This window comes from Prinia subflava, chromosome Z (assembly GCF_021018805.1).
Source record: "Prinia subflava isolate CZ2003 ecotype Zambia chromosome Z, Cam_Psub_1.2, whole genome shotgun sequence".
Taxonomy (NCBI): Eukaryota; Metazoa; Chordata; class Aves; order Passeriformes; family Cisticolidae; genus Prinia; species Prinia subflava.
Genome location: NC_086283.1, coordinates 35,386,861 through 35,411,649, shown reverse-complemented (window position 1 = coordinate 35,411,649; position 24,789 = coordinate 35,386,861). Strand labels below are relative to the sequence as shown.

The window sequence follows — 24,789 nt, the reverse complement described above, 5'->3', positions numbered from 1 at the left end:
AAGCTCTGGGGAACACCACTGTTTCATGGCCACTGTGTTTGTCTCCAGGCACTTCAAGTCAACAGAGGAGAATTGTTAGCAGTTACCTTTGCAACAAGCTGCCTTTTTCTGTCCTGAAACTCATTCTTACAGTTGTCAGTGAACTTCACTGCTATTAAAAAAATTGATTACTGCTGTTGACAGCACTTCCAATGAGGCCATATCTCTCAATTTTTGCATATCAGATAACATAAAGGCTGGAGTGATGCTTGATTAACAAACCAGCTGGTTACCTTGATTTATTTTAAAGCCCCAGCTGAATCAAGGATAACATCACTGTTTTGCAACTTCAGGATGGCCCCTGTGAACATTATGGTAATTAAAGAGCAACCACAACAGTCAGTCTGTCATGGATTCATAATTCACAACACTTGTCATATTATAAACTGAAAAAAAGAAAATAAAGAATGTTATATCCATTTATGGGATAGGTTTTTAAATTGCATATACTAGAGCTTTTTGGTCTCCAATCACATGACTTATAGGATTGCAATGTGGTCTCTACAGTCTTCACAAAATTTCTTTCACCTATGTTTATTTAATTTGATAGCAATCTCTATGGCTATTTCTACACTGTCTTCCATTGGGATAAAAGGACTTCAAATGGTCTAATATAAATGTGATTTTTTTCATATGATTACAGTCTAGGAATATTCTCTATACTAATAAAACAACTGTTTTCTAACCAAGACAAATTTCAAATGTACAAACATGTATCTTGTGAAATGCACAAACTTTAGTTTTGTTTGATAGAATCTCAGATGTGCTACAGAAGATGTCTGCTCTCATGAGAGAAGACATTTCAGAAGCTTCAAAAACTGCAGTGATTTTCATAAATCTTCCTATTACTACTATTATTTTATCTGTAATCATTAATCCAGTTTCTTTACCTGCTGACAGAAAGGGCTGAAATGCAAAACTGCATTTTAGTGCATACACAAACATATATTAGCATCAGACAACAGCTTAAAAATCACCTGATTATGTTTCCACTATTTGCCAGAACAGTGTGAAAGTTGAAAGAGGTGATATTTCAATCTCTCACAATGGCAACAATTATCCAAATACCTTCTTCAGACTACCTCTTCAGAGTGTAACTGGGCTTATGTCAAGTTTACCAAACATCTGCACTGAGCAGGGCTGCAAACCTCACTGCTAGTTTCCTTTATGCAAGGCAAAGGAAGCATTTTACCATAGCAAGGACCCAGGAAAGAAGCCCAAATATGATGAAGAGAAAAACAGATCCACAAGGAAGTGGTATTCAATGTCCTCCTAGCTGAGTAGAGGGAAAGGGTTTTTTTAGGCCACAGTGTCCAAACACAAATGCAGGTCACCAAACTGCTGAATAGTATTCTTCTTCAAACTCACAAATAGTTACAGAAATGTGAAATATCTGAAGGTGAAGTTAAATAACTGCACATAAAGTAAAACCAGAAAGTTTTTAAAACTTCTGGTTATTTTGTATTGCTGGCAGATTTTTAACTAAAATTGGAAAAACTTCTAAAACCTACACTCTGCATCAAGTAGAAATTAATTCTGATGCCATATGACATCTAATAAAGACGGTTTGACTGGCTAATCACAATATTTTCTTTTGATCTCACAGAGTATGAGTCTATTGCATTTGTACTCTTGAGAACTAGTTTTTTAGGAATAGCCTGGAAGTCAAAAAACCTTTGGAATCCAGAAATTCTGGTTTCATTACACACAGTGGTTGTAACACAAAGTTGTTATATATAAAACACAAAGTATATATATAGATACAAAGTGTGTGTGTGTGCATATATGTATATATAAACATAAAGTTGTTATAACAACTACAGATGAAACAGTGAATCACACCTCAGTTTGGTAAAGCTACTTAAAAAGAAATTTTTAATCCACATCATTTATAAAAGTAAAGTTAAACCAATATTCTGGCCTTTATAGGCATTTATATATAACTTCAGAACCAGTGAGAGTGCCAGCATTTACTCTCTCTGAAAATAAATATTTTTTTTTTTTAATGGGAAAAATAATGTCAAACAGTAATGTAGGTTAAACACAAGTCATGTAAGTCACCACACCAATGGACACAACTGCTTTAAGTGGATTATATGGATTTGAAGTGTTTATTCCACTAAAATGCTGTTTAGATTCATACAATGACACTAAGAGAAATACAATTCCACAAAATAAAATACATAGCACTTGGTGTGCATTTGCCACTTGCAGAAATTATTATTCAACTGCCACCCTGGTCCACCTTTTGCAGGTGAGGAGTCAGAGACAGAAAGGAGCAAAGTAGTATGATGAAGGCTGCACACATTCAAGCAGCACAGCTGCAAACAGGACACAGCTGCCTGGCACCTCCTCTGAACCACTAAGGCTGGAGAGAATATGCTAAGAGTAAAACAGATCAGCCAAGGATGTTGAGCGGCTTTTCAGTGACCCTGGCTTTTCAAAATTATCCTAAAAGAAAGGATCACAAAAATCTGGGTAGTAGGGAGATGCTTTTGCTTTGTTTGGGGAGGGATGCGTTTCCAGCTCCCTTTCCCTTCCATCAATTACCTGTTAATCATCCCACATATGACAAATTATCTATGTGTCTCATTATTTCTCGCTATCCACCATTCAGAATAGCTGGGTGATATAACAACCACTGGAACTAAACATGATAGTTTGCCTGTCAGAAGCAGGAAGACAGATGCATAAAAATCTTGATCTATTATGTCAGGAGCATTCATTGCTGCCAGAATGTTTTCCAAGTGCAAGAGAGAGAAAAAAAGTACTTTAATTAATTTTTCTATAAATGTCCTGCAATACAATCAATAGTATCAACATCAGAGGAAGCTTCATCTCCTCAGGAAATGGTATGTAGAAGCTGTTCTGTTACATTTCTATACAGGCAGTTCTGAGATGCGCCTTTCCAAAATATGTTTTCTTTCAATTTCTCCCTCTTCCTGCTGATATTTTGGCATTTGGTCTTGCAGGATCAGCTGCTTCCAGAAAGCTGCATCCTTCTGTGGTTCAAAACTAGGATCTCTTCAGCTGCTCCTCTTCTGACACTTTCTGACATCCAGCAACGTTACAGCCCAGTAGCCAAACCACCAGTTTGGTGTCTTTCTTAACACTCTCAATGCAAACTGACTTTAACAACAGCTTAAGCACACTTAATGAAACACAAGACCACTGCAGCTGTCAGAGCTGCTGTCTTCACTGTCATGCTCTTAGAATACAGATTATAAATTAGAGGACTAGCCCTCCATTTAATTTTTTTAAACATTTAATTCAGAATATGCTATTTATACATTTTTTCCTTCTCTTAATAGCATGAATCCCTTGCAAAGGCCCAGGTCATTGCATATATGTGTGGGCCTTTTGCTTTGGCCTCTGTAAAACCAGAAGGCTCCAAATACATCAAAGTCAACGAGACACATGAAATCTGCATTATTTCCAATATTCCTGATCCAGAAAGTTTTAGTTCCTTCTGTGAGAGATTGCTGAGTACTTGCCTTCCACTTTATAGTCAACCAACATCTTTTTCATTCACCATGAAGTTTAGAGACCATACCAGTAACTCTACCACAATCCCTTAAGACTGCTGAGTCCTGGAATGGGATATCTGACAGTTGGTCCAACACTTCATTGTGAAGAAGCTCAACCTAAATTTTGGTATTCCTTTTCTGCACAGGGAACAGTGTTCTGTCTGTGGGGGATAAAAAACCAGTGTAAGGACAAACCTTGGATGACTGTAATCTAAAACTGAAAAGCCAATATCACATGAATATATATGGTCTTCCCTTTTCACTCTACTGGCCAAATCTATTGCTTCTATAAGAGGAAGCAATATATGTTCTTCAGTCAGCAAATTTTGTCACATAGTGGTAATTCCTCTTAATTTATTTACAATGAGTAGAAACATTCAATGAAGTTAAATGTAACAAATGAGACAGGCTTCTTTCTGAAGAACAAAAGGTTTATTAATGTCTAATTTATAGCTGATTTGCTACTTGTAGTTAAAGAAACAAAAAATAGTCATTAAAGCTTCCTAGTGGAATTACCTTTTGATGTTTTCCACCAGAGGCAGAAAAATGACCAGCAGGAATTCAGTGTAATATAATTTTAGAAAAGGAAAATATTCACTGTTGGGGAATATGAAAGTTTTTCTTGAAATATATTTCTGTATTCAGTTACCTACACTTAGATTTCGCTTTCATCATGATTTCACATAATTTCATCATGATTTCATCTGTTGTTGGCATCTGCCTCAAAGGAGTTTTGTCCCCTCAATACATCTAGTTTCAAGTACATTAAAAAGAAGGATTAGATTAGATTCCAGTTTTTTCTTGCCAAGTCATTTACAGAACTCTTTGGCAATGACAATCTCATTGTTAACCTCTGGAAAAGAAGTGGAGATTAGTTGAGGGGCTTTAACTGGCTCACTTCCTAATTAATGCAGCAAATGAGGAATTAAATCCTCCTCTCCCACCCATCAGAAAAAAGGAAAACATTATTTTGCAGGATTACATTCTTAAACTATTTTCATAGCACTATTTTCTTAAGATAGTAAAGAGATGTGCAGGAACCTGAAAAACCTCAGGCTGGCAAGAAGAAAGGTCAGGATTTTGACCAGGGTTCTTTTTGACAAAGAAGCAACACTGGATTTCTGTGATGTTGGAAAAACCTGATTTAAAGGGTGGGGCACTGAAAGTATTTGGTTGGTGCAGAACCTGCCTGGAGTGCTGCATCTTACTCTGGGATCCTCACTACAGGAAGACTTGTTGGGAGGGAGTCCAGAGAAGGGCCACAAAATGGTTAGTGGGCTGAAGCACCTCTTCTATTTGGAAAGGCTGAGAGAGTTGAGGCTGTTTGTACTCAAGGAGAGAAGGCTCCAGGGAGACCTGATTGAGGCTTTTCAGTCTGTGTAGGACAGATGTAGGGGATGAATAAGATGGGGACAAACTTTTTAGCATGATTTATTGCTACAGGACAAGGTGAAATGGTTTTAAACTGAAAGGGGTTGATTCAGATTAGACATAAGGAAGAAATTGTTTACAATGAGAGAGGTGAAACCCTGGACCAAGTTGTCTAGAGTGGACAGGTAGATGCCCCCAGCCCTGGAAACATTCAAGGTCAGGACAAACAGAGCTCTGACTGAGCAACATGATCTAGTTGAAAATGTACCTGCTCATTGAAGGCAGGTTGGACTAGATGACTTTCAAAAAGTTTCTTCTAACTTGAACTATAATAGAATTCTGTGATAAGAGAAAAACCTGCTACAAAATGTAGCTACTTTATTGCTGTACTCACTAGGATTTATCTCCGTTTTTTTTTCTAGCTCTAGGTGCATTCTGAACTGCTGATCGTTACTGAGTGATGAACGAAAATAAGTATGATGCAGCCTCATCACATAAAACATACTCCTGATTCCTGCTGTGGCAACACGTATTTCCCAGGGGTTTCTGCTGCTGCTGAATATAGTTTAAACCAAAAATAATACAACATTCACCCCTGTAAGTACAGGTTTCAATTACCATTAAGCAAACAAAATACCAACCAACTTGTACAAAACTTACAGCACAATGAACAGTTAGAATAACACTAATGCCAGCAGGATATACTGGAATTCTTTATCAGTGAACAGCAACTTCATATTTCAAAAAGCCCTGGAAAAAAAAAACCCAAGTTGCAGGACTATTTGCTCATGTTTACATTAATTAATACTCTAGAGGCAGGTGACAAAGAGAGATATTGCTATTCCCTCTTATTCATTGTGATTCAGTTCATGTTCTAACTCACCCAATAACAGGCTCCTTGAAAATAGCAAAACTTATTTTTGATTATTACTAAGTTCAAGATGTAAGGATTGCTCACATAATTTTTCAGGTAATTAATTAAAGGGACTGCAGTGTAAATACTGAATTATTTAAGAACTAACTTAAACCTCCAGTCAAACTCTGAACATGAAAACAGCATGACAGTTCCTATTATTTTACAACCAAGTAGCATCTTATTGATTCTTAGTCCCTCTGTGCTTGTACATTTTATAGCTAACCATGAAGCGATCAGTAACTTACCTGGTCCCACTGTTTAACTCTTGTGTTATCCTATAAGTCTAACAAAATTTTTTTGTTCACTGAGGTTTAACAACCAAATACCACCTTACCCATAACATTCTCATCTAATTTCTCTAAGCTTTAAGTCCATGGTGCTGACTTTAAAAGCCCCAAGTTACTCATAGCTACTACATTTCTGCTCCCCTTTGCCCTCTCATGAACACAACTGTCCTACCAGTAATAAGGACAGGCTTCAGGCATTCCTTTCCTATCCTTTGAAAACAGCCCATATCATTTAGTGTCAACAAGGATATGCTTGCCAGCATTTTACATCCTGATACCATGAGTTCTGTTCGTCCTGATATGGCAAAGATAAGACTTTCTCCTCTGTCATACCGCTGCACTCTGTGTGTGGTTAGATAAGGATGTAAATTCTAAGCATCTGGAGTAATGTTTTCCCAGGTAGTCATGACACTATGGCTAAACTGTGCTCAGACAGAGTATCTTCCTTAAGTAAAGGTAGCCTTACTTCTTTTTTCAATGAGACTGTAAATCTTTCTGTTTCTATCTTATGAAATCTTTGTGTTTTTATGACTCATCAAAGATGATTCAAACCCCAAATAAACCTGCCTGGAATTCATTAAAATTAGAAAAATATGAGATGCCATATTAGTAGAGACTGATGAAGAAACAGTAATGCTCCAAAGCTGGACATTTTTTACCATATTGGTGACAAATTTCATTATCACAGCTCTTCACTAAGAACTCTTCATTTTATGTAACAGTGCAAAATAAAATGATAAAAGTTTTTCCAGTTGTCCATTTAATTTACATGTCCTACTGTCATGCATGGATACTTCAACTTTCACATTTCATTGGAATTCTAATCTCTTTACTAATAGAGAAGCTCCACCTGATTTTCTTTATCCTTTTTATTGATGAAAAGTCTGGCCTTCAGACTGCGGTTTAAATTTTTGCTTGCAATGCTGCCCACTTTGTGACTCTTCATTTCACCACTGCAGCAAACCCAGAGGCATATCTCAGTTCTTCCTTCTCAGCCCTGGAAATGCTGTAATAATCTGGCTTCAACAGATGGTCTACCATCAATACATTCAACTATTTCATAGGTGAATTAGAGCTTCATGATACCTGTCAACTATGGACTCATTCTGTACATCTTCCCACTTCTTTTTTGCTCCTATTCCCATTGTTTCATGCATTATAGTATCACCAAAATAACTTGGCAGAGCAAAGCTAGAAAAGCTCTTGATTTACAGTGCAGTGTTCTCACTGACCCCTGACAAAGGCCAACCACAAACACCATATCAGCTAGGGAGATAAGAAACCCCCATGAACAGATTTCATTCAGCTGGCTTTGATCTCTGCGTTAAATCCACAGGCTTCTTCCACTTCGATGTTCTCCCATTAGGACATGCAAAACACCACATAACTATTCACTGACCAAGAAAGATGATGCAAATAAAGCCATGTTTCAAATTTTCTCCATTACAATCTAAGTTAAGGAAATTACAGTCTTTCTTGTGCATCTCTTCCTAAAACTGTTTAATCTTTTTCCTCGCTAGATGACTATATGTAGCATTGCTAGGTAAGGATGTGGAAGACAATTGACAAAACCTTGTTATATTGTGTATCCTTTACCTTTTCATCTAAATACAGATGATATGAGGTTAATGCAGGCTAATTCTGGGGAAAGTGTCAAAATGTGTAATCCACATGTCTTCAATTTATCATAGAATCACAAAACGATGACAAACACCTCAAAGATCTTCAAATCCAACCTTTGATCAATCCCTACCTTGTCAACTAGACCCCAGCACTAAGTGCCACACCCAGTTATTATGTTCCCTGCTGCATCTATTCATATTGTTTATAACAGTGTCAAGAGGCTTTTCCGGAAGAAGAAAATCAAACAAAAAGATTTTCAAAGCAATTCATTAATTTAAATCCACAATAATAAGATTTTCTGTTAGTTCTACATCTTTCATTGTGCATTCACACAATGAAATCAAACACTATCCAGGAAAATAATTCAGAAATAGAAAATTTCATAATTTCTTCCATTATATGCAGGCTATTTACATACAACAACTTGCCACTCAAACAGAATTCCATCCTTTAAAATTTTGTAAAGGAGCAGATTAGTGATCCATGTTTGAAGCAACACAGAACAAGTTAATTCCATGTACACATAACTGGGAGAGCTTCTTCAGCATTAAGTTAATTACCATTAAATTATTTTGGAAGTAATCAAACCTCTGCTTCTTTGTCCTCAAATACCCATGCTGACTAATCTGCAACAAATATTGGCATTAGATACCATTCCACTCACAAATATAGTAGCATGTGGACGTTTCAAATTCTTACAGCAATGCAATGTGACATATTTAATATTAAACCTTTTGTTTTAAAAGAACCAGCATACAGAGTAATTAAATTGCCAGTCTGCTTTAATAGTCATTAAATGTTATATACACTGAGGCTAGCATGGTCTTTATGCTACTAATACATGCCCATTTATTGACATGTCTGCAGCCAGATAAGAATTCCCCAGGTTCAGTGAAGCAACCACAAAGTGAATCACATAAATACCTTTTGTCAGATCTAGGTATTAGACCATCAGCTTCTCTTTGGATACAGAATCATAACAGGGTTGGGTACCTTGCACAACCCTCACTAAAGCTTCTCAATATTGAAGTGGTATGTAAAAATGGTTCAGAAATTTAGAAATTCTATACCAGCAGCAGCAGAGACTGGAGACATGACCTAAATGGCATAATAAACAAATTATAATTTTGATTTTCTGGTGTGTTCTGCCTTAGAGTGTCTCACTATTCTGGCCAAAGTGGTCTGGACTGTCTGCCAGAGGTGCAGATGGGGTATCTGGAAGCTGGATACACAGTTTATGGTGGTACATGCACGCAAACTTTCGCATTTGTGTGTTACTCACTCCACCTGTGTGCATTCAGAAAAAGCACGGAGTAATGCAAATGTGAACATCTTCCCTTCCTTTTGCATTTTTACCTATTCTACATGCAGTGCTTATTGTTTGGTGGGTCTCACTACTCATGGGAACAGAGATTTGAGCCTGATCACTTTTATCACCAACCCCCAGAATACACTGCTCAGCAGAGCTGCTGGTGCTCTCAAAGGGTTAAGCAGTTCAGCCTTATCAACAGAGTATTGAACACAGTTTTTTGTGTACGTTCCTAGTCTTGTCTCATCCTCAAGAGAGTGTGTGTTTAGGTTCAAACCTAAACACAGTTTTCCAAATGGCAGAAATATTCCTATATGATGCTCAATTTGTACAGTGTTCAAACTCTTTCACCAGTAACTTTTACTTCTCATAAATGATTGTTAAGTAAAACCTGACAAATCCTTCACAGAAAACATTCATCATCCAATAATTTAAAAAAGCTTGACTCTGTTATTACCACATCAGGGGCCTGGGGGCTTGTTGGCAAGACTGCATTTTTATCCTTCAAGAACAGGATAAAAAAAGCTAATGGAATCTTCACCAGACTTTTTCCTAGAAGAAAACCAGAGGCAACCCAATTCTGCAGTCAGTGAATAAGCTACTAATCACTGAAATTAAAGGATTCAAACAAAAGTGTGTTGTAGGTAGGATACAAGAGAACATTGTAATTCATGATAAACCTGTAAGTATAAACGTGTCGTGGTTGAGGGGGAGTGAGTTTTCCAGAAAGTTTTGGGCAAACCAATCAGTGGTCAGGTTTTATGCTGGCACCTGGAGTAGCCACTGTGAGGTTGGACACGCCTCTGAGAACACAAGGAGTTAAAAGCAAGGACTCCCAGAGGGATTGTCACTCTTTTCTGTTTCCGGTTGCGAGGTGAGCACACATCTCTCCCCTTCCCCCCAGCTCGCAGGGCTGGGTGGGGGAGGGGAAAAGCCATGTGGAGCCTCTTCAAGATGGAAGGGTGGAAAACTGTGGAGGTGCCCTCCATCCCAGTTTCCCCACCCTGCCCCCAAGAGAGATAATGCCGCTTCAGAGCTTCGGAATTGATATTGGTGGCAGCCGGCAGCAAAGAAAGAGCAGGGGTCAGAAAACCTTCCCGGCTGTGTTGAGATTTGTCGAGCCTGCAGCCCTGCCAGGAGCCAGGAACTGTTAACTCTTTCTTGGCAGAAGAAAACTTTTCTAGACATTGATTCTCGTAGCTGGTGGTTTGTAAGGAGAGAGAAAGAGACAGCCTGGGACTGAGATGACAAAGGAAGATGAAAAGAATCCCAGATGGGCAGTGATGAAGAAGAGTGGCTTTTTTGGGCTGGACTTTTCTTGCATAATGTTAGCCATAGACTGAACTTGAGTCTCTTTAAACATAAACTGTATTTGAGTGGATGCAGCCAGCTCGGCTTTGCTGCAGTGACTGGCACTGTAAGAGTGGAGCGAACAGGGAAGAGGAGAGTGTAGTGGCGCCCTCTGCCCTCAGAGAAAATCTCTGTTCTTAAAAACCCTCGGCCCCAAGGGAAAGATGGGGAGAGCTCGGCATGCAAGCATCTTTAAGAGAGCCCTATATGCAGCTTTGGCCCATGGACAGTAGTGAGAGCACTGGATATGGAAAAAGGAGTGTCACCACAGCAGACTTCTCCAAGTAGTGCCATGGGTGACATAGAAACACATAAAGGGTAGACCTGTGTTTTCTTGGGGGCAGTCTTTAGTGCAAGAGAGACTCCTCTCTCCCTTGCTGAACTGAAGATTAGGGTTTTTTTGAGTAGTGATTGTTTGATTTAGAACCCAAGGTTTTGGTTTATGGAGGGTAATGTGTAAGGGGTGAAAATTGGGGGAGGAGAAGAAATGTTCTGGGAAGTTTTCATTTCTATTTGGTTTTTTGTGTGTTTAAGTTTTTTTTTTCTTTTCTATTTCTGTTCTTATGTAGTTTAATAAAGTTTTCTTTTCTGTTTTCAAGTTTTAGGCCTTCTCTGCTCTGTTCTTGATCACATCCCACAGTAGTTGTTAAGAAAGACATATATTCATAGTGCATTAGCATCTAGCCAGGGCCAACCCATGACAAAACTATAAACTATAAGTAATTAAATTATGTTGACAGTTACCTATTATAGCATATGCTACAAAGAAATGGCAGAATTTTTCATACAATCTTAAAATTAGGATCAGTGAAACTACCAAAAGGATCACAGACAAGAGTACTCTTTTTAACCCCTCATAGACCACGTCCAGAAGAAGACAAGGAAAAAAGCAAGAGAAACTTTCCTCTGAACATTGTATCATCCCATACTGCCCATTTTATTTTTAAAGCTGGTTGTTTCACAGAGGGGATCTGCAGACATAAATCTTATGTGTGTGGTTTTGTGGAGAAGCATAGCACAGTAATTAGTGCATTATCAAAATTCAAGTACTCATCCAGGAATAATAGTGGACTTTATGTTCCAAGAATGGCACATACTTAATAGCATGGTATCTTCTTCACTTTGTTTTAATGAGAAGCAGAACCTTAGAAAACCGATAGGGTAACTCTTGTAAAGCTATATGCCATTCAGGTGAATGTCTTCTGGTATAGTATTTCATATAAAAAATGCAAAAGCTTTTTCCCCAGACACATGCATGGATTTTCTTACCTTTGGTTCCATTGAAATGAAGCTGTGGGTACCTCTACTTGAGAGAACTGACCTTTTAATTGTTTTACTATGGTAGAAGTGGTAGTAGTCCTTCAATGTTCCAATCTGTAAGAGCAAAAAAGAAAAAAAAAGCAGTGGAAGACTTAATTTAATGAAACTGATTTCCTGGTTTTCATTTTGGAAAGTCTATAAATTATGCAATTTCCTCTGTGCTGAAATGTTACTTGAACCCATGGATCATCTTTCAAAAGAAGGATATATGATATGAAGTAGATGAAGTATCCTTGAGTCAGTAACTGCATAACCAAAGATTATAACTGAGCTGCTTAGTCTGGCTGTATCTACCTATTTAATGTTTAATTTATATGCAATACTTTAGGTAATTCTGTATCAAGCTACATTCAAACTGTCCTCAAACAGCAAGTATAAAAATAACTAAATGGCTATAAGGTTATATTAAAAAGCATTCCATCTAGTTTGCTTAAGGAAATGTACTGTAAAACACAACTACAAACCAACTAGACTTCGTTATTTATATAATTAAACTACTAAAAGGACATTCACAGCATCAAACTATACAACAGAAATAATTTTCCTGCTCTGTAAAATGAGAGTATAAAGTAGAAGAAAGAAAGATGGAAATGGTAACTTCATAGGATAATAACTCATTTGAGGTGCAAAAATCAATTCATGCAAAATTGCAAATTTCACAGTGGTGTAACAAAAATGCTTCTTACTCATCCCTTCAGTACACAACAGAAATATAAATACAGAAGTGAGATGGCCTTCACAATTTGAAAAAGAAATCTTCCTTTCCAGAGTAGTCAATATATCTGCTTTCATTTTTCATTTTTGACAAGAAACGCCAGTTTCACTCACCTACAAACTAACATTCAGTCTCCTTGTCTTTGGGAGAATGTCTCTCCAACTCATTTGGAATTTGACCTACTAGTGCACTGCAAATCTTATAAGATACTTAATAATTTAGTTTCGAGTTCCTCAACGATGAACAAAAAAGAGACAATTGAGTACACTCTCATTTCAAGTTAAAACTCAAAGTGACCTCATGAAAAAGGCTTGGTTTTCCAAATAGAGCTGAATGGTATCACCAAAGAGAATGCAGCAATACTTGGAAACTTTCACTTTAAAAAATCCCTCAGATTTCTTAATTTGCATCTATAAGGATACACATGCAGGAAACTTGAGAGCTCAGTAGTAAAGACTTGAAGAGAAATGAAAATAAGTCACCCACAAATCTGAAGAATATTTAGAATATTAGAAAACAAAAATCTTAAGAAATTATGAAAGTAGACTACAAAGAAAATATTGATATTGATAGAAAACAGCAACAATTTAAATGAATTCACCTAACAGGGAAAACTAGATCTAGGACATTAACGCCAGTCTGTGTGGGCGGTCCATCAGTATCTTCATTTTGGGAAGAGTAACTTCTGTGTAGTGTAAGAAAAATAATACCAAAACATTCAGTTAAATCAATTTAGTTTATCATAAATTAAATAGGAATTGGTTTGTCTAAGACTAATGAAAATATATCAGTAATAGAGTAATTTTCATGCTGCCTTCTCTCTGAAAGGTAATTCCAGCTCGTGGCACATCTCCACAGCACAGGTGAGCTCAGTTGTAGTGACCTGGGTTACATCTGGCTGGTGGCCCGTCAACAGTGTTATTCCCTGGAGCTCAGTCCTAGGACTAGCTCTGTTCAATATATTTAACAACAATCTGGAGATAGGATTTAAGTGTTTCATTAGCATATTTGCTGATGATACCAAACTGAGAGGTGCTGTTGACCCTTTTGAGAGACCAAAGGCGTTGCAGATGCATGTGGATAGATCAGAGCATTAGGCTATGATTAATGGGATGAAATTTAAAAAGTTGAATTACTGGATTCTGCACTGGGGATTAAGTAACACCAGGCACAAGTGTAAAATGGGAGTAAAGTGGCTGGAGAGCAGCCCTGCAGAGAGCAACCTGTGGGTGCTGGCTGACATCAAGCTAAGTGTGACTCTGGGCAGCCATGAGGTCAAACTGCATGCTAGACTACCTCAAATACTGCATAACCGGGCAGACAAAGGAGGTGGTTATCACCTCACACTCAGCTTTGGTAAGCCTCATTTAGAGTACTCTCTGCAGGTCTGGGTCCCGCAATTTAAGAAGGATGTGAAGGTCCTTGAACGTGTCCTGAGGAGGCCAACAAAGCTGGGAAATAGCCTGGGAGACATGACTTGTGAAGTGGGACCAAACACTTTGGCTAGGAGAATAGTAGGCTGAGGGATAATCTCATTGCTCTCTACAGAGGAGGAGATAAGGAGATAGAGGTGCTGATCTCTTCCTGCTAAGATTCAGAGATATGTCAGAATGGTTCAGAATGGCATCAAAGGAGGTTCACACTGAACTTTAGGATGTATTTCTTCACCAAGAGGATAGTCAAACAGGCTTCCTGGGGAGGCCCCAAGCCTGTATGTATTTATTAAGCATTTGGACAATACCCTTAATAATGTGCTGTAACTGAATCTGTTAACTAGATGACCACTGTAGATCTCTTCCAATTCTATTCTATCCTATTCTATCCTATTCTACTCAGTTCCATTCCATTACTTTTGAGCAACTAAAGTTTATTCTGATTTTAGGAGTCTGTACCACAGTCCAGTGGCATCAGTTTACTGTTGCACTATTTTTACATTACTATTATTTATAACAATCACTGAAATTTGGTGCCAGGCTTAGGGCAAGTGCAAGTGATGGCATGCTTCCCTGAGACACAGGGATGTAATCAGTTACTTTTTGGATGTTTCTAGGAATCATCAGTAGACTCAAATAAAACTGAAGTGCTAGCTGCTGGGAAGTGATGTTAGTCTTGCTTCATAAGTCTTCAGAAACCTGTAAAAAGTGTCCATATGTTATAGTCTAGGGCAATAGTAAGATAATTTAGAGCATAAGTACTGAATGAATTCATCTACATGTGCATTGTGCCCCCATGAACTCTGTAAGGAAATACAAATCCTAAAGATGACTGATAAATGTACTTTAAATATATTTATGTGGCCATCAAACTGACCCATCTGACTAAGCTCTGAAACTATACTGACTGAAACTTTTATGAACAAGAGTATGGAAGTCATTCCAGCTATTCAGCAGAAACCTAAGAGATGCTTCTTAGCTTGTAAACAATTTTTTTTTTAAGAGGCAAATCTTCTAAACATCATCTAAACATCTAGGTATGAAGTGCTCTTCTCCCAGAGGGCTGAAGAAAACAATATGCTACTGATTTGTTGAATTGGAGGATATATTGTAAGGGTCCCGGTTTCTCCCAGGCTTTAATGAATTTGCTCCTAAACGGATTTGGAAAGGAAGACAGATCAGGTACAGATATGACTCTGAACTCAGTAAGATACTAGAAGAGCCAAAAAAGCAGAAATCTACTACCCCTGTGCAGAGCTGTAATAAAAATCATTATAAATAGGCACAGGATCATATTTCACATGGAAGTAAAGGTATGACCCTTCCCATTTTTCTGAACTGCAAAAAATTTCCAAAAGTTTTAAAGTCTTTGGAAGAAGAAAATATCAAAAACAGAGAGATGAAGTTTATTACATTTACTATTATCATCTAATTTTAACAAAATCACTTCAACTCTATTTCAAACTTTTACATTTTTTCAGATTGAAGTATTTTTATTTCTCTCTGAAATATCATTTCTGGTGTACTCTGTTTAACATGACAATATCTTAAATATTTTCATAGTGTCCCAGTTAAAGAGAAAAAGGGGTGGAATTTTTAGCATTGTTTATTCGATACCATCCACATCATTCCAGAGGGGGCTAGCTTTGACAGGAAAAAGCCAGGGCCAGAAACTGGGAATTCACCCCTCTTGCTTTGGTCACAAAAGCAGAGTGGACCGTGCCCTTAAACCATGGTGGACTTGGTCCCTTCTGCTGCCCACCATTTTTTTTCTTTCCTCTCATTTTTCCTCCGGAGGGCTACTATGGGAGTTGCAGAGTTGAAGTGGACAGCTCCAAGCAGCACAGAGCTGGAGGTGTCAGTTCAAGCAAGTGCAGAGGACTGAGCTTAGCCCACAGCTGCACAATTCCTTTTTTAAGATGAACTAGCTTCCAGGTTTTGTTTTGTTTCTTCTTTCCACTCTTTTTGGGTTGGGTGGGAGGGTAGGAGAGAACACGATGCTGTGGAAGCTCTCCTCACCTTATTGCCTTTGTTTGAAGACCACAACTGGTGCTATCTTTGAGAAGCATTTTTCCTTGTTCCTGGTAGTGAATGTTCTTTTGTGGGTAAGGCACCTTCTATTTGTATACTTTTTACTATTGATACTGCTGTGGTTATTGTGATTTTAGTAAATTGTTACTTTCATCACATAATCTCTCCTTATTGTCCCTCCATTATCAGAACAGGTGGGAGAAAGAGAGTGGCTTATTTGGAGTTTAGTTCCCTGTTGGTTGCTAAAACCAGCACACACAGAATCACAGAATCACAGAATGGCCTGGAAGACACCAAGCTGAGCAATGCAGCCAACACAGCAAATGAATGGGATACCATTAAAAGGGACCAAGACAAGCTTGAAAAGTGATCCCATAAGAATCTCATGAGGCTTAACAAGACCAGTGCAAAGTGCACTTCAAACATAAATTTGAAATCTCACAAGGTGAGCCCATAGCCCTTAATTTGGACCCCTGTTGGCTGGTTGCTATCCACGGGTGTAAACAGGTACAGTGATACTACAGAAAACTCCCTTTCCTTCTTGAGTCACGCCAGACAAACAAGTGTTAAGTATCTTAAAACCAGGGTTCTGCTTCAGTGTTTAGGGGCAAGAAAGCTCTGCAGAAGCTGTTAGCTGTTCACTGATCCACCCAAATTAAAGCACCCATGTCTGGAAAGGTCATGTTCATTCCAGACCTGGAACCTAAACTTGTATTGCAAGAAACAAAACTGCCTAGTGGAGTTCTGCGGGGTTCTGGGGTGGATTTTTTTCACTATAAGATACTACAGTAGTGACCACACTTTCTCAGCCTCCAGCTCTCTTCTCTAAAACCCCACCGTAGGGTTAGCACTGACAGGTCTCCAGCATACTGAGGCTGGTGGACCAATCACTGTAGGGACAGCGGCAGAGCTCCAGACTGAGATGAGGCTTCTGTCTCTCCCAAACATAAGATCAATTTGAAAGGTTTTTTTATTGTTTCACTAACAGAAATTCAGCTGCCCATACTCTGGAGATATCTCCATATGATAGAGGTAGAAACCTTGTTCTAAAGGTGGGAACAGCCTAACTTGCCAGTTCATATCTGCTCCTCCCATATTCCTTTTTATTCATGTTTGTTTTAAATGGAACTGATGTCTTCAAAGTGTTGTTGCTCCTGAATAGTGACACTCCTGAATAGTGAACAAGTTGGCCTTGGTCTTATATACACCCCTTCTTCCTGAAGAATTTTTTGAGTCTTCTAGAAAAAAGCCTATACCGTAAGCAGGAGTTCTTGCCCAGTTTACCGAACCTTCAGTCTGGAGGACAGGATAGTTCAGCTGGAAAAATTAAGATTCCTTTCTGAACCACCTGAATATGAAAAATGAAGAAAACTGCAAAACAAGGAGAGAAGTAAAAAAAAAAAAATCACATGGCTATTCCAGTAGAAACATAACAGTTCCACAGAAGTAAATCACACTGCATCTCTTCAATATCGTGGGAATGTAACATTTTACCATTTAACCACTGGCATTCCTTCTTGTCCATTTTAATAGTCAGGAAAGCATATCACCTTACTGAATTAAAATAGACCATTCTAGCCTTTTTTTGTATTTTTCATTTATGTTTCAGTTATCTGAATGGAGAAATTTTGTCTGGGCACTTGTCTTGAGCTAGTTTGGCTTTTTAAATAGCTAATGTCAAAAATTAATAACAGCCACTAAAATAAAGCAACTCGGCTTTATGTTCTTTAAGATATTGTCACTGCTCTTGCTTACATGCTGCTGTATTTTCTTTAAAAATAAAGTAACACATTAATTCTTTCAACTGAAAAACAAACACTAGCCTTTTAATTTTCATGTGCTTTTGTTAGCAGGATTAAAAGACGTGGATATTCTGATGCCAATTATAATTTTTGGTATCATTCTAATTCTGTATCAAATTAGAGATTTTTTACAGTTATGTTATTGTATTCAATATCTATTTGTGCCAAAAAATTGTTACTGTAAGAACCTACAGGCAGGTATGCTCTGTGTGTGTCTGGGAATGCTGTCATGGGCATTTTTAAAATCTTCTCTCATTGGCAGCTTCCGGTTCTTTGCTGCATGGTATTTGCCTCATGGGCTGTTTGGTTTTTGCTCAGGCAAATGTTTTGTCTTCCCTTTTCGGATTCTCTTTTAATTTTTGGTTTTGCGTATCTCGAAGAGGCCGCATTTGGCAGTTTTGAACTGTCTTTGGTCAAGTTCTGCAGGTGCTGGTCAAGCCAGTTCAAGTCTGTTGGCTTCCCAGTCCAGAGGGAAAGATGCACTTGTCTGGAGGGTGCCACCTTGGAAGGGAAGGTATGACCTGATCATCTTCCCCTTGTCCTCCAGCCATGTGGCCATCTCTTGCTGGCAATGTGTTGCAAAAAGGGCATTTCCAGCATTGGCGTCTCTCTTTGCTCCTTGGGGGCTGCGAGATTTAGCAGTTTGCATTCTAGCAGTTACTTACTCTTTTTTCCCTTGTCTGTTACTTTTTCACTTGTATCTACTCATATTTTGTTCCTTACTGGTGGAAAGGCACTGGCGGGAATCAAGGCAGATGTTACTCATTTCAGAGTGCCCACCTCTTTATATTGTGTCAGACCAAGACAGTTGCTATATTTGATTTTGGATTGCCTCTATAAAAGTAGTTTTTCTCATAGCTATACTTTTCCAGGCTTTCTATTGCATTACAGAATATAACTCATGCATATTTATAGTCTCAGTTCTAAAATATAATTTAATGAAAACTTGAAGCTATATTTAAATGTGGAATTCTAAATTCCTAGTTAGATTTATTCTAAGCTACTTTTAAAAATCCAGGTTCTACTTTCCTATATAGAGAAATGCTCTACTGAAAATATATTATAAAATGCAGTTAGCAACATAAGCTGAATTATATTTCCTCTGAGACTCCTAACTGATCCATAACTTTAAAAAGTTGAGGTGAATTCAAAAAAGCTTCCTACATCACACTTTCTGCATAGAAGTTTCTTTATACAGTTGTATTTTAAAACAAATATTGTCAAATGAAACTCTACTTTTTGAAATTACAGTACTTTGGTGCTCTCTTGGTAACCTTCTTTAACACATGGAATTACTTTGAAAAATAAAGAGAAAAAAGCCTAACAACCAAATAGCAAAATAAAGTGTTTTACATCATTAAAAAACCTAAAAAGTTTCTATTATAAACTAGTTTTAGTACAAATCAGCAGGTAAGATTAAATTGAGTATTATAAAGAATCCATTCAAACTGTATCATAGCCTTAATTCTAATACATGCTAGATCATACTAAGATTTATTAATTGAATCTACACTACTATACAGGAGGAACAATCTTTCCAAACAGAACTGTAGCATCTTTTTTTAGATTATATGTTTGTGTAAATCCTGTTATTACTGAAATTATGAACTCTCTGCCTTATTGAGTTCTGAAAAGTGGCAGAGGTTAACTGTTGTTTTTTTTAAATAAAAATATACTTTGATCGTATTTAATTAAAAATGGTGCTACTCCTAAAAGTGAAAAAGGAATACTGAATACAAATCATAAAAAGAGAAATCCCAAAGATACCCACCAGGTAAATAAAGCCAAGGAAAATCTGTCTGAACAAAGACCATATGAAAATGATAATTGAGTCTTACATGGATGAGTCTTACATGCCACAGGTAACAGGAGACCCCAGTAAATACATATTCCTTGCAAAAGTTATGACAGAAGCAGGGCTTGAGCTTGACCCCGACCCTTCTCTGTTGCAGCTGCACCTCTGAGAAGAACATGCATCAGTCTTTACGGGAGGACAATATCTGAGCTGTGCTGTGTATTAGCACCCTTTGAACACTTGCTATACAGTACCACTTCCCTGTGGATGAGCGCATACAAATATGCCCTCAGTGATGTTAAGAATGAATAAAAGTGAGAAGCTGAAGGTACCTGGACACTGTGCTGACTGATCAAGCATTAAATTGAAAAAAAGTCACTACAGTACTTGAAAAATTTCTTTGAAGATCAGCAAGGGTTTCATCCACCTCTTCTCTAGGACTGATAAACAGGTTGTGACTATTAGAAAAATGTTAAAAAATAGCTAAAAATGAATGAGCACAGGCCCCTAATTATTGGACAGGCAGTGGTAGAGAGGTTTATATGAAGTGTAGACTCCAACAGATATATTAGCCTAAAACATTTGGGAGGAGATGGTGAAGAAAGCCATTTCCACATTTGTCATGTGAAATGTTAAAATTCAAGTACAGTAATTACAAGCATTAACAACTGCAACTGTGACCTTTACCTTGTGAGCACTGCAGCAACTGGAAAGCTCATGTCCCTGTCAAATAAAGGAATGCAATACTACACAGCAAACCTGTTACCATGGGCTTGCAGCTCCTGGGCAACATTGCATTTTTAATGAAAATGCTCAAAAGGAAATTAATTATTTCCTTCATTTTCATGCATTTTTTCTATCATTTCTTTTCAATACAAAAAAAGAAGCACAACATAAACTGGTAGTTTATACCCCTTTTTGTGAAGCTCAGTGAGTCACCACCTTGTTTCTGCAAGTAAGAATGAGTGTAACAAAGTGTATTTATATTATGCAGAACAAAAGTAACCTCTGCAGTACTTAAAGTTACTTTAATGCAGTTATCATGCATTTTCAATTTCAAGCCATAACATATTTTTCATCTGCAAAGAAACTGTTATGCGGCTGCAAAGAAACGGTAATGGTTGGCTTCAGTACCACAGTCATCATTTTGATGAAGCTATCAAAAAGGAAACCAATACCTTTAACCTTTAATTTTGAGGAGTTGATTTAACTGCCACTGCTTTCTCAAACTTTTTTCCCTTTCCTAACTCAATAATCTGTAATTTAAAATGTCTAAATGATATATTCCATCAAATGAAATGAGCTTTGGCTCAATTTTTTTTACTTCCTATTTCATGTTGTGTCACAAAACAAATGTAAAATGAGGATGCATACTCATGCAGCGTCATGAATGTTTGTTGAAGTAGCAAACAGAACTGCCATATACCATGCATTATTAGCTACGCCAGGTTGTTTCTTTGTAATGTTTCTTCACTTGTGCTGTCATATATGTAATTATAATAAAGCATAAGAACAAGGCTTGACAAAGTTCTGACCAGGCTACTTCATTCATGTGAACAGTACAAAGGTTAGCTAAGAGGTTTTATTTTTTAACAAACTGCTGCAAGAAAAGTGTCATGATAAACAATGCACATATTCATTTCCTTTTAAATCCTGATTCTGAAATATTTAATAAGCATTATCCTTGTACTGAAACTTGTAAACATCTACCCAGTCCCATGGGAGCAAGTACCTTCTCACTTACAAAAGTGCAAGTCAGAAATAACTGCTGAAACTAATGAATTTCAGAGGCATAAATCAAGAGCAGCCAAATCTAATGGGGTTACTTGTATGAGTAAAAGATTTAAGAACACAGTAGCTCTTCTACAACAGTAGGAATACTGTTATATCTGTATCCAGTTATTTAAACATCAATATAAAACTCCTAAGCACATTAATAGCAAGGGAATTTATACCATTCGAAATGACTAATGTGGTGACTTACACTAGTCATACTGTTTACAGCGAACATTTATATTGCCAGCAATAAACCTTTTCATGCTGTACTTTGTCTTACAAATCTGAATTCAGCTCTTACTGGTCATAGGAAGTACAATGTTTTCATTTAACTGACTTTCTCATGAGACTTGATTTAAGCAATTTCCTCTACCATTACCGATATAATTTATCAAGGAGTTATAAAGAAGTGACTCATGGGAATATCTGAGACTGAGTTAAGTTCATCTATGCAGGGTGTGTAGGCACTAAATCCAACCTCTTATGCAGTTAACCTAGATCACACTTCCTCAACTTTGTACTCCAGCAAAATCTGATATCTTCCACTCAGTGTAACATGTTTAACCAAATACAGAGAAGCATGCAACTGGTCCAGAACACCATGTTACTGACATATTCATCTATTTTACTTGGTCAATGTTAGAGCTGTACAAAAGTTTATACTTTTTTTGTGTAAAAGTAAAGTTTGTCACTATTCTCTATTTATGTCTCCGTATGTAACCCTGTTGACTTTGGTAAAACAACTAGAGGACACCTCTTCAGGTAACAGTTTAATAGTATGAAAACAATAAAATTCTCTTTAACAACATCTAAAGATACACTAAAAGAAAAAGCAAGTAAGTGAGCAAATGAGACCAAAAAAATATTTGCATCATGTAGCATTCAAACATAGTAAGAAATAAAACGGTTACATAATCATAACTAACATTTATTCTCAGGATTTGATAAGTATAACGGCACACCAAGAGATTCTATTCTAGCATAGAATATGTTTAGCTCAGTCTTGCAATATTCCAGGTAAAGCTGCTGTTTGTAATCACAACAATAATAAACACACAAAAAAAGCGACACAAGAAAGTGACATTAAGTCAGATATACACAGGTCTCTCCTGCTAATAATTTTTCAAAGTGCTAGAAGATTCAAATAAACTTCCACTGGAGTCACTGGAATCTTTTGTTATGTTTCATAGTAACTACAATAAGAATTTAAGGAAGAAGCACTTAATCCTTTTTTAACCTAGACTTCAGCAAGGCCTACATTTTAGATTAAGTGTAGTTAATCTCATTAAGTTAAGAACTAACATAAGCTTCTAAATTACTTCAGACTACCGAGAAAAGTCAAAGACATCTGATATTCAATTCATTACAAAACATCTGAATTTACTATAATCAATGATAAACAAGTTACAACTCCCTGTCCCCATCCATTTTGCACATATCAAGAAAATTCCTTGGTGATCTTATCATTTGGAGAGCAGAATCTCACAACCGCAGGGTTAAGAGAATGCCAGAGAATGGTTTGTCTTGGAGAAAAGACAAAAGTTTCTACTGTACATTTGTTTAATGCACTGATATCAAATATACCAAAATACTGAAATAGGGAAAAGATAGTCAAGTAGAATGACAGCAGTGCATTGGACAAAACTACGTATTCCTCTTTATAAATGGATTTTCATTTTTATTTTGAAACATTCTTTCAGAGTCCTACAAGATAAGAAACATCAGAACAACTATACAAATTTCAGTGATGGCTAGAACTACTTACCGTGCAGTTATGTTTGTCAGATTAATATTTGTATTTGCCAGGCAAGAAATGGAATTTACTCAAATTTCACACAATTGGAATGGCATTTATGTACAAGAAAGCCTCAAAAAGAGCAGTCTGTTGCAATGGTAGAATCATTTATTGATGCCAACACAGTCCAGGGCCCTTTTGGGTCCCGGAATAGGTAACTCTCATAGAAAACAAAGCTCTGCAAATCTGTTCATTTCAGCTACCAGTTTTTGTAGATGATGGCTTTGTGATTTGTCAGTTGGCCACCCTGATCATGCACTCACCTAAAACTCATTGTGGGTAGGGGTGTATTGTTCACTGACAATGGAAATTTAAACTACTCCAAGCTGAAGCAAACATTCAGCCTCATCAGACATGCAGAAAAGAGTAATGACAGTGATGCAGTGATGAGCACATGTCAAGTATCAAAGCAATTCCAGATATTGTCATATGTGTATCCTCTGGGAGTTAACTTTTACTTCAATTAGATATGAATAAAATCCTACTAATGTTGTGCTTTTAATTCATAGAAAGCAAAATATTTTGTTTACAAAGGAGCCAGGAAGAAAACTGTACAGAATATCACAATTAATACTGCCGTGCTAGCTAGGGCTAGAGCTTGTGCTGTGTGGTGGTGACAGAATACATGTAGTCTGTCAGCCTTACTGATACAGCTGGGGTACAGGCAAAAACATTTCCAATGTCCTTACTAAGAGACTACTGAGATTTTTATAAACTGCTACTGAATACTTCATGGAGTATAATACTTTAAAAATGAAAGAAGTTAATTTGAGTTACTAGAGCACTCTGTAGGTATTGGCATTAGTTTCACTCTACACTACACTGGTGAAACTATCAGTTGTGCAAGATGAGGCTTGGTTGCTCATAAGAAAACAGCTTACTCTGCAGCCTAGTCCTGAAGGAAAGGACACTAATTTTCCAAGAGGGGTAGGAGAACTTGCCCAGCTTAAAGCTGTTCATCTATGCTTGGCTCATTGGAGCGCAGCACACTCACAAAAGCATCTGATTTTTTCCAAAGTTTGGTGTTTGATTGATTTATTTGCCTCAGTTCAGCTCAGAACAGTTACTTGAGATACCATAGTTGACATTCTGGAGTTCACAATGTTGAAGGAATATGGGTGGAATAACTGAATAAAAACACTCAGTAAATTAAAGTAATTGAAAACCTCGTTTTAAAAAGAGTTTTCGCTTTTCAGAACAACTGCATGAAAAATGTGATAACTTTTAAAAGGAGATGTGAGATGGTGCTACAAGTCACCACTAGAAAAATTAATAGAAACTAAGAAATAAGATAATTAATGGACACTTGTGTAAAAAGTCATTGCTTTGGAAATAGTTAAACAGAGGAAAATCCTACCTTACAAATTTATTACTGTTCTTAAAAGAGGCCAAGCATATAGATAGAGATGGGTAAACAGATACATTGTGGTTGAACTTTCAAAAGGCTTTCGACAATGTCTTTCACCAACAGGTCTTAGTAATTTAGGAATCCATTGCAAAAGGTCTTCGCAGAAGTAAGCACTCAAAACCAAAAAAAAATTGGAAGCAAAGCTTAGGAGTAATTAGTTACTTTTTTTATTAAATAGCAATTAGTTTCTTGCAGTGAGTGGAGATTCCAGATGGAGTTCTGTTGGGCTCCACTGTAAAACCTCTTCTAGAACCTACACTATTTCCTTATAAAAAATAAGCATGGGAAAAAG

The 24,789-nt window shown here is 37.2% G+C and overlaps 1 protein-coding gene across 4 annotated transcripts in view; it reads right to left on the bottom strand.

Annotated features, from left to right (window-relative positions):
- The window catches only part of PCSK5 (proprotein convertase subtilisin/kexin type 5), a 225,742-nt gene that overhangs the window by 190,922 nt on the left and 10,031 nt on the right, over positions 1-24,789 (bottom strand). For all 4 annotated transcript variants that reach the window (XM_063422828.1, XM_063422830.1, XM_063422831.1 and 1 more), the window contains exon 2: positions 11,692-11,796. In XM_063422828.1, the coding sequence (XP_063278898.1) occupies positions 11,692-11,796 (105 nt within the window). The remainder of the gene's footprint in view (positions 1-11,691; positions 11,797-24,789) is intronic.